This window comes from Lepidochelys kempii, chromosome 17, assembly GCF_965140285.1.
Source record: "Lepidochelys kempii isolate rLepKem1 chromosome 17, rLepKem1.hap1, whole genome shotgun sequence".
Taxonomy (NCBI): Eukaryota; Metazoa; Chordata; order Testudines; family Cheloniidae; genus Lepidochelys; species Lepidochelys kempii.
The window spans coordinates 1,060,706-1,073,849 of record NC_136396.1 but is presented as its reverse complement, the minus strand read 5'-3'; the positions used below and the strand labels follow the sequence as shown (position 1 = coordinate 1,073,849).

General features: G+C 50.6%; 1 protein-coding gene across 6 annotated transcripts in view; it reads left to right on the top strand.

Annotated features, from left to right (window-relative positions):
• SMG6 (SMG6 nonsense mediated mRNA decay factor) overlaps positions 1-13,144 on the top strand; it is a 165,353-nt gene that overhangs the window by 34,887 nt on the left and 117,322 nt on the right. For all 6 annotated transcript variants that reach the window (XM_073315354.2, XM_073315350.2, XM_073315355.2 and 3 more), the window contains 2 exons: positions 5,186-5,247; positions 12,024-12,169. In XM_073315354.2, the coding sequence (XP_073171455.1) occupies positions 5,186-5,247; positions 12,024-12,169 (208 nt within the window). The remainder of the gene's footprint in view (positions 1-5,185; positions 5,248-12,023; positions 12,170-13,144) is intronic.

Genomic DNA, 13,144 nt, shown 5'->3' with positions numbered 1-13,144 from the left:
TATCACAATGCCTCTGTATAGATACCTGGTAGGCCCACATCTTGAATCCTGCGTGCAGTTCTTGTCGCCCCATCTCAAAAAGGATATATTGGAATGGGCACAGGTACAGAACGGCAAGAGAAATGATTAGGGAGCAGCTTCCATGGAGAGATTAAAAAGACTCGGACTGTTCAGCTTGGAGAAGAGACGACGACGGGGAGATACGATGGAGGTCTCTAAAATCATGACTGCTGTGGAGACAGTGAATCAGGACGTGTTATTGACTCCTCCACATAACACAGGAACTAGGGGTCACCCAGTGAAAGGAATAGGCAGCAGGTTTAAAACAAATACAAGGAATTACTTCTTCACACTATGCACAGGCAGTCTGTGGAACTCGTTGGCAGGAGATGTTGTGAAGGTCAAAAGTAAAATTGGGTTCAGAAAAGAACTAGGTAAGTTCATGGAGGCTAGGCCCATCAGTCACCGTTAGCCAGGCTGGGCAGGGACACAGCCCATGCGCCGGGTGTCCCTAAAGCTTTGACTGCCAGAAGCTGAGGCTGGATGATGGGATGGATCACTTGATAAATTGCCGGGCTCTGTTCATTCCTGCTGAAGCACTGTCAGAGCCGGGATACTGGGCTAGGTGGCTAGGTCTGACACCGTATGGTCATTCTTGTACCCTTAATCCGAAGGCCATTCCTTGCATCTTCCCCAGAGAGTGCTGCAAACCCAGTGCCACTTCCCCATTACCTGGCTGGGGGCTACGAGGAACTCTCTTTGGCTGGTACAGTGTACCTGTCTGCTCACCCAGGGATGGAGCCCGCTGCAGAGTGCAATAATCTGTATGTTCAGGGAACTTGTTTTTCCCTTTGATCTGCAGGTGGCACATGTCATATAAAGTGTCTGTCCTCACGGCCCTTCTCTCCCCAGAGCACCTTGCAGAAGCCTCTTGTGGCACTCTCTGCCCTTCAGCACTGGAGGCTGATGGAAGGTTTGAGGAAGTTACAAGGAAGAGAGTCCTTTACCAGCCCTGCTAACTGCACTCACCCTCTGCCTCAGGGTAAGAAGCTCATTACCCTGGGTTTGGGGAAGTGTTCCCCTCCCCCACATGAGTGCAGCAGGTGATGTGACTTCCTCTTTCCCCAGCCCCAGAGCCCTGCTGCTCAGTGGAAGTCACTGTTCCCTATTGCTGTGAGAAGCAGCTTTTGACTGGATGAGCAGGAGGGCTCCCAGGGACTGACTGGCAGGTGAGTCACAAGGGAAAGAGTCATTCAGAGAGGAGCCCAGTCAAAGCAGCCAGTGGCCTTAGGTTGAACTCTGGAACTTTCAGCTCAGTGTCAAGCGATTAGCTCATCAAAAGCTGGGGCTATGGGGTAAAAGTTGTGTTGAAACAAGTGAGAGAGGCGCTGCCCATGTGTGCAGCTGCCCTACAGGGCGCGTAGGCTCTTCTCTGCCCAGGCCTGCCAGATGGCTGGTGCTGCAGATGCTGGTTAACATGAAACATGCTGTTTTCCCAGAGGTGTTCTGAATGCGTTCTGGCTTCCACTTCCTAGAAACATTCACCATGTCCTCATGGCTCCCACTTAGCATATGGACTCTGTCTGCAGCCATCCAGCCCTTTGGGGCTGCAGGTGGGAGCGGGCCAGCATTGCACTGGACTGCAGCTTGGTGCTCCCTGCTGAAGGGAGAGGAGCTGGGATACTGTTTACCCCCTCCCCTGCCTCCGAAAAGACTGGTTCATTCTGTGTGGGAAGAATCTGGTACACGCTTCCCCAGCGTGTGCATGTGTCATTTTCCACTCATGGTGGGGAGTTTTGCCACTCCTCCACTGCCAGTAAATAGGTGCAGTGGCTGCAGGCTGAGAATTCTTTGGGGCTGTGGGGTGGGAGTGGGGCTGGAGGAAAAGAGTTTCTGTCCTACCCCACCTATATTCCCCACCCCCTTCTCCTCACACACATGCAGCCTGCAAGCAAGCTCTGGTAGAGCTGCAGTGAGAACATCGGCAGGTGTGGGCTCATGCAGGGGGAAGGGCAGGTTGATGGAGGGAGCTCAGTCACCCTGGTCCTTATTTTCCCCCTCAAGGATCTTGAAGGTGGCGAATTCTTCTCCCTTGCCTCCAGCAGTCAAAGAAAGCATGCACGATGGGGTCCCAGCCACCCATTTGTGCCCTGGGTTCATCCACCCACTGGGCAGTGAAACTCACTCCAGTGATGGGCTTTCCTTAACTAGGGCACATGGTAGGGGCTGGGAGGCTCAACCCACAGGCGGTAACACTCCTAAAAGCTTTCTCCTGCCCATTCAATTTTCTTGGCTTAAATGCTCTCTTTTCTGGTCTTAGCACCCCAGAGCGGTTTTGGTTCCCCTCAGAGAGGCAATGGAAAGGCTGCCTTTGCTGTGTCGTATCTAAACTGGGCAGGAACAATGAATTAGGGCCCACACTGAACATTGGTTCCTGCTCTGGCCTGCCAGTCGCTGTTTAACCTGCTGGCCCAATGTTCCTCGAGTCACTCCCAGGTTTCATCTACAGAGTTAATAAAATGGTGGTAAGTGAAGTCAAGTTTCAACTCAAGGAGTGTTTTGGGGCCGCAGCAAAATAGCTAGTGAGTGAGTGAGAGCCCCTGGCTGCAGGAGCCAGTTTAATTGGTCTAGGGGTTTTTACGAGCAGATTTTATGTTTAAGCTCACACATGGCCCAGGAGCGATGCTGCAGCAGGGCATTACTCTCCTGCATGGGTCCTGAGGGAATTCAGGTCAAGCCTAATTATACCTAATTGAGCAGCCCCACTGCACAGGGCTTGCAAAATAATGGGTGTAGGCTGGAGAATAAAGCAAACAAGATGAGAGGTAATTAGTGTCGGAGCTGGGACCATCATGCCCTGGTAAATACCCAGCAAGGTGTGAACCTCCTGAGCAGCCCTCTCATTCCACATTTGTACAGGTTATTCAGCACTACCAGGACACTAGGAGAAATTCAGTTCCCTGCTAGCAGCTGAGTCTTTACAGCCTAGGGAATAGGGCACTGGACTGGGACTCAGGAGACCTGGGTTTGATTCTTAGCTCTGCCATTGGCCTGCTGGGAGACCTTGGACAAGTTTCTTCCCTGTGCCTCAGTTTTCCCTATCTGTAAAATAGGGACAATGAGACTGCCCTCCTTTATACAGCACTGTGAGATTGAAAGGTGGAAAGCGCTATAGAAGAGCTAGGGATTTGTTAGAGCTGCCATCTCCTGCAAATGGATCCAGGTTGTTACTGGTTTCCTGGCCAGTGTCTTTTCTCCAGACAGTTCTCCAGGGGGTGGGTATTTTGGATTGATTTCTTTGTCTCATGCCACAATAGTGCTGTGTCCTTCTATAGTCCCTTTCATCCTGGGATCTGAGGACTTTGCAAATGAGCCTCACAACATTACTGTGAGTAGGAAGGGTAAGACATGTATAGGGTTCCGTTTATCCTGCACTGTAATGCAGCCACTTCTTGGATGAAACACAATAACTTTAACCATGAACAGCAATGTCCAAAACAGTTTAAGAGAAGTGAAAAAGTTCAATATCCAAATGAACTTGCCAAGAGAATTTAGAGCAGCAGGATGAAATTACCTGTGACGCTTCCTGCAGGCACCCAGGGTTGTGAGGCATCTCGCTACCGCCTGCCTTGCCTGTGCCTGCTGGGGATCCTTGACTCCACTAGCCACGGACAACGCAAGCACTGCCCTCTCAGCTTAGCAGGCCCCTCTGTCTCGGTGCAGGAACGCTCCACCTACTCTCCCTCAGGGCATCTCCCGGGAGTGGACAGCCCAAATCCAGGGGCACTTTCCAAATTCACACATCTGCTACTCGCAAAGGAATAGTACACGCCAGTTTCACCTCAGAATCACTGCTCCACTTAACACACAGCACTTATACTGGTTTTCACTATATACATATCTAAGTTTATTTAACAAAGAATTAAGATTCAAGAAGAAGCCCGTAGAATGATGGAAACAAATGGTTACATATAAAAAAATCATAACATGCATTCTAGAGCCTAGACTTAGCTAACAGGTTACGTTTTAGCCCTATGGAGTTTAGCCCACCCCAAAGTTTTTCTTCCAGTGTTTTACAGCCTGGCTGGCTGTGACCGTCTGTTCATAAGGTATGGATGCTGACAGCTTATCCCGTCGGTGAAGGCTACCAAGTACACCCCTGTATATTTCATCAATTCATTGTCTATATTTTTAAACTCATGAGCTGCTTCTAAAACAATTCCACAGTGACATAGAAATGTAGCTCCCTGTCTAGCAGGTCATGGATGGAAGGAGGCGTGCCCAGGGAAGGCATCTGTCTCTTCTACAGCCCAGGCACCTCCCAGAAATACCCTCCTAGGTCTCTCAGAATCAGAGAGGCCTATAAACATGTTACAGTAAAAGCTTTGTTATCCAGCATGTTGGGAGGATGGGGGGTACTGGCTTGGAGCTGCAGGGACATGTCGCCACTTGCGGGGAGCCACCCAAGGTGAGCGCCACCCCGGATCTGGATACCTGGAAACCCTATCAGAAATGCCAGTTTCTAGAGCTTTCCAGTTGGTAAAGTGCCAGATAACACAGCTTTTACTGATTTATCTTGCTCTAGCCTCTTCTTTGTTTGCCCTGACTCTCTGGTAAAGATCTTTCATGCCTGGACATAGCAAAATTGCCCTTATTTGTGAAGAGAGAAACCAGCGGGGACCTCATTTCAGATGGGGCTAGCGGATGTGAGGGCTTTATTCAGGTAAGTGGGAGCGATGTTTTGAGCAGTGCACCAGAAGCAGCCATGTAGCAGTTACTGCTTCTGGTGTCACAAGGATTCCCAGCACTGAGCTGAGTCCAGGATAAATGTACACCCAATGCAGTAAAATCACCTGCACCATCCCTGGCGCTTTGTTTCTGGCTGATCTTGTATATTGTCCAGTAGAAGTTGGTTGCTGTGTTCGCTGCAGTTGGGCACAGTAGCCAGCAGAGGGTGCCGTGCGTCCATCCAGCCTGCTCACCCTGGCTTCATGCTCCAGCTGCTTGGCACTTGCCCTGGCCTGTGTGCATAGCGTTTGTGAGCGTTTGGGCATGTCCGTTTGGTTCCCATCTGCAATGCCCACTCCCCACAGCCAGGCCAGGTTATTCTCGCACCAGGGACTCTGCTAATTCACAGGAAATCAGGGAGAGTTTAATTGTTTTCTCCTCTTTTTTTCCCATGCAGCTGAACAAAAGGTTCATCATCAGTTTTCTCCATGCCCATGGGAAGCTGTTTACCAGGATTGGGTGAGTGTGCAGGATGTTTATTTTATTTTCCTACATTACTAGTCTTTTTGGAATTTAATATTGTTAGCAACTAGGCTGTGTTTGTAACTGAGGGCATAGGGTGTGAATTCTTGCAGGCCTAGCCTCCTGGTTCTTCTTCTCCTTAGCCGCCCTCCATCCTGTGCTGGTTATTGTTTGGGCTTTTTCTCTTCTCACCCACCTCGAGGCTGTGTCCTGTCGGGCCCTGGGACGGAGTATAAGCCTGGCCCAGCCCTGTGGGCTTTGGAACTCCCAGGAGCTGCCTTGCATTTCCCAGATCTCCCAGTCCTCTCCTCTGTATGACTGTTCCCAGCTTTGCCCACCGCGTTCTTACCCAGCTCTCCTGGCTTCTTCAGGTCTCACTGACTGCTCAGGTGTGTTTTTCTTGAGGAATTTGCGTTCCTCTGACTGCAGACCTGCTGTCCAGAAATGGTGAGACAAACGCTCTCCCTTAGTCGCTTTGGCTCCTTTTCCTTGGAGGCTGTTGGCTAAGCGCTACCCTGGCAGTGGGAGCTCATTTATAAAAAGTGCTCTTAGCATGTCTGTCATAATGGGGCATCAAATAATTGGATGGCCGTCCTTGAAATACAGTGAGTCTGATCAGGTCTGGGCTGAGATCCCAGCCTGGGGGATTCGGGTCTGACCCAGGGAGCACGAGTGCAGCCTTCCCGTGTTGTCTCTGTTAGTCATCTGAGATGGGCCTGTTACTGTCAGGTGCCTGTGGTGCGAAGTGCTTGTGTCTTTGCTTTGTGTCTGGTGTTGTGGTGGGACCTATTTCTCAATCCAAATACCCTGAGTTGCTCTGTGTGTAATGTACCTTTCAGTATGGGAGCTACTTGCTCAGCACCATGTTCCATCTCTTCTCTTCCTCCCCGCGGCCTAGAGGGTGGTATTGTAACCAGGTTTCCCGTGGCTCCTGCAGTCTCTGATAGGGCCGTTTGTTACCAGTTACCAAACTGAGACTTGTTACAGGCCACCTGAGAGAACCCAGCACTGGCCTGACTGGCTCATGGTCCTTTCTGGGATAGCAAATTCTTTTGACTCAGGCAATGTAGGTTCTTGCTCTAGCCAGGATCTGTCTTTCAGCCCTTCCCTGGAAAGCCCTCCCCAGTCTTATGGGCTGGAGGATGTCTTCATTAGTAGTCATGTAGAAACTCGCAGTGAGCTTGGCTTGGTGTAAAGCTGCAGTTCCTGCCCCAAGGAGCTCACATTCCAAGCTGGCTGAGCAAACGGTGCCTTTGAAGCCACAGGTACCTGCAGTTTCTGTTGTCTTTCCGTTTGAGTTCAGGATCTTCCCATCTCAATGCAAAGTATGAGCCACTCTGGCTAATTCAGAGGAGCGTGAGCCCATTGAGCTGCTCATGGCTAACAATGTGAATCCCAGTCTGTGTCATGAGTCTGTTTATCTGAATGTGGGCAGCATGCTGGCCTGGAGTGAGGAGTCAAAGAACTGGATGTCCTCTTGGATGGAGAAAAAAGGGCAGATGGAACTTTTAGTAACTGAATCGTGTTTCTCTGCCTGAGGGCACTGTGTCCAAGGACCTGCCTGTCCTGAGCTCTGCCGAGGCTGTGCTCATGGCTGAGTTATGGTTTGAACGCTTGCCAGCAGGATGGATTAATGGGGATGTTGTGGTGATCGCTTGCAGATTTGTCTCCTGAGACTTTCATGAAATTAAGATGCAGCATTTTAGGAGGTCACTTCCCAGGACAGCCATTTAAAAAAATCCAAGTATGTTTAATGACAGACTCTCTCCCTGCCGTTCCTATTAAGGGAACTTGAAAGTAATATCAAGCCCCGGAAAGGGAAATCAGCTGGTGGTGCTAAACAGCTTCTGTGCTTAAAATAGGTGAATGGGGGAAAATAGATCAGACCTACTGTTTGTACCTAGATCATTAAACTGTGGATGGCATGGGCTGTGTTTTGTGGCATTAATTAGAATGTCTCACCACTGAAGACCAAAGGCCGGCAGTTCAGTGAAGACTTCCACTTCACTGCTAACCTGCTGGGCTCTGAGCTCAGTGGGCTTACCACACATGCTACCAGATGTGCTTGAGTATCAAAGCACAGCTGCCAGAGTTGATGAAGCCTTCACTCCTTCGAGCCTTCCAGAGTCCAAACATGACAATAACGTTCATTTCCTTTTGTAAGAAAGGAACAAATGGGGGAGAAATCCACCCTGCAAAGGGGCCCTTTGCCGTGCTGAGGTCTGGGCCTTGTTTGCACTCACAGGATGTTGGCTCTGTGGTGAGTTGTACATGGTACAGGAGACTGTATCGAAGTCCGGAGGCCTTTAGAAACAATCCTAGCTCTTAAACACCAGGAATGTTCCCTCTTCCAGGGGGAGCAGCTTGACTGTGCTGAAAGGGGCCAGCCCCATTCTGGAGGGCTACAGAATAGCAGGGCTGTTGTAGCAGCCAGCATTTGATGCAGTGGATGGCTTTGTGCTGCTTTGGCAGACAGTGTGGAGGGCATGGGCTGTCCTGCCGCTGGGTTGCACTGGGTTTTAAAAGGCACCGTGAAGCGCAGCCTTTAAAAGTAGAGTGGGTTGCACTTGGAGGATGTTGTTGGATCTGTGACGACTAGGGCCCTACCAAATTCACGTCCATGAAAAACGCATCATGGACCATGAAATCTCTTTTGTGTGCTTTTACACTGTACTATACAGATTTCACAGGGGAGACCAGTGTTTCTCAAATTGGGGGTCCTGACCCAAAAGAGAGTTGCGGGGGGGCTGCAAGGTTATTTTAGGGGGGTCGCAGTATTGCCACCCTTACTTCTGTGCTGCCTTCAGAGCTGGGTGTCCTGAGAGCGGCAGCTGTTGGCACCCAGCTCTGAAGGCAGCGCCCTGCCAGCAGGAGCGCAGAAGTAAGGGTGGCAATCCCACACCAGGCCACCCTTCTGCGCTGCTGCCTTCAAAGCTGGGTGGCTGGAGAGCGGCGGCGGCTGACCGAGGGCCCAGCTCTGCAGGCAGCAGCACAGAAGTAAGGGTGGCGATCCCACACCAGGCCACCCTTCCTTCTGCGCTGCTGCTGGCGGGGCTCTGCCTTCAGAGCTGGGCTCCCGTCCAGCAGCCGCCGCTCTCCGGCCGCCCAGCTCTGAAGGCAGCACTGCTGGCAGCAGCAGCGCAGAAGTAAGGGTGGCCGTAACGCAACCCCCACTACAACAACCTTATGACCCCCCCACAACTCCTTTCTGGGTCAGGACCCCTACAGTTACAACACTGTGAATTTTCAGATTTAGATAGCTACAATCATGAAAGGATGTTGGGGAAGCCCAACAACATTGTCCTTGTGGGTTACCAGACGCATCCCATTCATCCAGCATAGAGCCTTCTCACATTGCAAGGTCTGAATCTGAGTGGGGGAGGATAAAGGAAATCACTACGTTTGCTGAGTGTGACAACTGGGCATGTCCTGGAGGCCCCTGCGTTCAACTGCTCTAATGCTGAGGCTGCCCCTGCTTTTCCCAGGATGGATTTCAGCTTTCCTGTGCATCTCTGGAAGGGCACACTGGAGCCTTGTGCCACTACTGACTGGATCTGGCGGTCTTCCTGGCACAGTGCCCTGGCATTGGCTCTTCACCAGGACAGAACCACTTGCTGGAACAGTGTGGGGTTTGTTGGGGGAGTTCAGCAGTAAGGATGGGAGTAACACTCTCTCCAGTCCACTAGTATCTCTGGAGGATGTTAACAGAATCTAGTGAAATTAGACATTTTTAAATCAACAGGTTCAGATAACGTGCATCCAAGATCTTTAAAAGAGCTGGCTGAGGAGCTCACTGGACCATTAATGTTGATTCTCAGTAAGTCCTGGAACACTGGGGAAGTTCCAGGAGACTAGAAGAAAGCTGATGTCAATATTGAAAAAGGGTAAACAGGATGACCATGTCATTACAGACCTGTCGGCCCAACACTGATCCCAGGGAAGATAATGGAGCAGTTGATACAGGACTCAGTTAATAAATAATTAAAGGAGGGTAATGTAATTAACAAAATGAACATGGGTTTATGGAAAATAGGATCTATCAAACTAACTTGATATCTTTTTTTGATGAGATTACAAGTTTGGTTGATAAAGGCAATAGTGTTGATGTAATATACTTAAACTACTGTCTGGGGTTTGGCTTGGTACCATATGACATTTTGATTAAAAAAACTAGAAATATATATAATTAACTTGGCCAATATTAAATGGATTAAAAGCTGGCTAAGTGACTTTTGCAATGTCTGAAAATGTAATTGTAAACAGAGAATCATCATCACTGAGCAGGTGTGTTTCTACTGGAGTCCCTCAGGGATCAATTCTTAGTCCTACGCTATTTAACATTTTTATCAGTGAGCAGGATGAAAAGATAAAATCATCACTGAAAGTTTGCAGATGACACAAAAATTGTGGGAGTGGTGAACAATGAAGAGGACACGTGACTGATAAGATTGGGATTGGGATTGCTTGGTAAACTAGGCACAAGCAAACAATATGCATTTCAATATGGCTAAACGTAAATGTACACATCTAGGACTAAAGAATGTCGGCCATACTTACAGGAAGGGGGACTCTGGGAAGCAGTGACTAAATAAGATTTTGGAGTCATGGTGGATAATTAGGTGAATGTGAGCTCCCCATGTGAAGTTTTGGCCAAAAGGGCCAATGCGATGCTTTTGGAAGCACAAACAGGGGAATCTCAAGGAGCAGAGAGGTTACTTTACCTCTGTGTTTGGCACTGGTGCAACCACGGCTGGAATCCTGAGTCCAGTTCCAGTACCCACAGTTCAAGAAAGTTGCAGATAAATTGGAAGGGGGTCAAAGAGCCATAAAACTGATTAAAAGGATTAGAAAACCTTCCGTATAATGATAGATTCATGGAGCTCGATCTGTTTAGTTCAGCAAAAAGAAGGTTAAGGGGTGATTTGATTACAGTCTATAAATGCCTACAACGGGAACAAATATTTACTAATGGGCTCTTCAGTCTAGCAGAGAAAGGTCTAACCCAGTGGTTCTCAACCTGTTAATGCTGCCCACAATGTGTTAAGTGGGGTGCAAGTTGAGAACCGCAGCCCCCTTCCACTCTAAAACTGCCCACAGTGCCCTATGACTGGCACCCCTGCCCAAAGCAGGGCCAGGTGTGGAGCCCTGGGCGCAGTCCAGGCAGCTGGACCCCAAATCCTGCTGCATGGGGCCGAGCAGGAGCAGGGTCCAGACCCGGACCCCGCAGGGCCGGGCAGGAGCAGGAACCCAGACCTGAACCCTGCAGCGCAAGGCAAGAGCTGGGACCCAGACCCCACGGCAAGGGGCTGGGCAAAAGCCTGGACCCAGACTCTGACCTGCAGGGCCAGGCAGCAGCCAGGACCCCCAGCCCCCGGTGGGGCCAGGAGTGGAGCCCCACCTACAGCCTGGAGCAAAACCTTAGTTCCTAGAGCCCCCACCCGCAGATCATCTCTCCCGTCCCCTGCCCTGTGGCACGACCAGCTCTCTGCTGGCAGGATTACAGGTGCAGTCTGCAATAGGTTGTCTCCTCCTCAGCCAGCCCTGCTCCCTGCCGGACCAAAGCGGCAAATTTTGAATTTTTTTTAGCACACAGCTGGGCCGCAGCTGTGTGCTAATTGGGCCATATGCAGCCCGCGGGTTGAAACCCGCTGGTCTAACCTGATCCAACAGCTGGAAACTGAAAGTAGAGAAATTGAGAATGGAAATAAAGTGTAAATTTTTAAAGGTGAGAGTAATTAACCACTGGAACAATTGACCAAGGGTTATGGTGGATTCTCCATCACTGGCAATCTTTAAATCAAGATTGGATGTTTTTCTAAAGGAACTGCCCTAGGAATTCTTGTGGGGAAGTATCCTGGCCTTTGTTATGCAGGAGGTCAGACTGGATGGTCACGGAATCTATGGAAATACCCTCTAGTAGACGTCCCCTGCAGAAGCAGAGAAGAGGCAGCGCTGATGGATTGAGCAGAGACTGGGAGAATGTGTCTGCCCCACATATCTGTCTGCCATTAGTTTGTGAATCCTTTGGAGGCAGGGATCTGTCTTACTCAGGGCTGTAAAACAGCTTAGCACCCTTTTGGGGCTATATAAAGAGTGATACTAAATGAAGAGCAGCATAAATGTGTCAGGTTTCCTTGGATGAAGGTGCCTGTAACTGCTAAGGCCTTTGGTGTTGAAAGGACGCCTTGCTCAAAGCTGTGGCATTGCATCTGGTGGCTGGTCCCTCTTGATGAGTGATAGTAGCTGTGTATGTTTCAGGAAACAGCTGTGGTTTTGACACTGGTTTTCATACAGTGACTACCAGCATCTAAATGAGACTGTTAATCTGCAGGGGACCCCACATCCCTCTCCCGTGGCCAAGCTGGGGCTCTCACAGATGAGACACACTGCCAGTGTTCCGGTGCTGGGTAATGTGGAGGACCCTGACTGCCCACCATATGACCAGGGGGCTGGGGCCAGCGTGACAGAGCCCGCGCACTGGGAGCACTTTCCTCTACAGGAAGTGGCTCTCTCAAACAGATGATATTTACAAAGTCAGTTGCCCCCGAATCCATGGGTGTGGGTCAGGCTGACTTCTCCATTCTGTCTGCCAGCTCCAGCACTCCATGGGCTGCTGCTCCCCTGCAGCTGATGGGTGGGGTGGCTATCCCAGACATGCAAGAGCTGTGAGGGTCTCCCTCTGTCCCCTCCTGAAACGGATGGGTTGTGCTGCTGTCTCCCTGTGCCCCGAGGCCTTGGTGCAAGCATTCCTGTTGCTCTCTTTCTGTCTGCAGGATGGAAACGTTCCCTTCCGTGACAGAGGAGGTCCTGAGGGAGTTCCAGGTGCTGCTGAAGCATAGCCCCCCTCCCATCGGAAGCACTCGTATGCTGCAGCTCATGGCTATCAACATGTTTGCGGTGTACAACTCCCAGCCCAAAGGTACCAAGCATTGTCAAGGAGGGGGGCTGGGAAGTTTTGCCCTCTTCTGTGTGGCGAGTGATTAAATCTATGTTGATGAAGAAGAGCAGGGGAGAGGTACTGAACGAGCAGCCTTCAGGGAGGCAGAGCTGCCTTTGAATGCCTGCTCTGTGGAAGGCAGTAGAAAGGGCCCTGAGGCCAGCATCCCAGGGCCTCTCCCCGGAAAGCACTGCTCTGTTCTGAGTGGGGAAAAGCTTACGAGTGTCTTCCTGGAGTCAGGCATAAGTGTGTTGTGGAGGAGGAGGATGCTGATCCGTTACACCTCACTTAGAGCCTGTCCCCAAGAACTGAATGAATGCTGAGTGATTTCCTGACATCCTTTCCCAGCACCTGTCTCTGGCCCCACTTGGAGCCTTACACTAGCGCTTAGAGGCAGGCCTGAAGGCAGCTGCTCTCCAGAGGCACCGTCCGTGGCATTAAAGGGACAGCTCTGAGGGAGCATGCCTAGTCCAGTGGCTGCCGAGCTCATTGCTGAGCCTGTTTGTAGGTAGCTGATGGAGGCGGTAACTGAAGGGCCAGGAAAGGCGGCTCACCCTGGACAGAGCCAGCTGGGAAACAAAGCAGGTGTTTCCAGATGGGGTATCCTTGCTTCTCTCCTTGCGCCTCCTCCATTCACTCTTGGGCAAGGTGTGTTGGCTCCTCTACCTTTATAGCCTTGAGTCTATTGAACAAGTGGCTGTCCCCAAACCCAGTGTTCTCCCTGAGCCTGAGAGCGGGCTCCAGGGTTGAGTGCCCTTTCCTCAAGCATTCTGCAGAGATTTCTGAGTTGGCTCGGTCTTCCCCAGTTGCCTGTTTGTTTGCAGCTGTACGGAATGACAGTGGGGTTGGACTTGCACTCCCAGGGCAGGAAGAGCCCGGCGTTTAAAGCACCAGCTGCTGGATGTTTAGATTTGGAAGGGGGCGAGGCTTCTCCTGCTTGCATAGTGCACTGCAGTT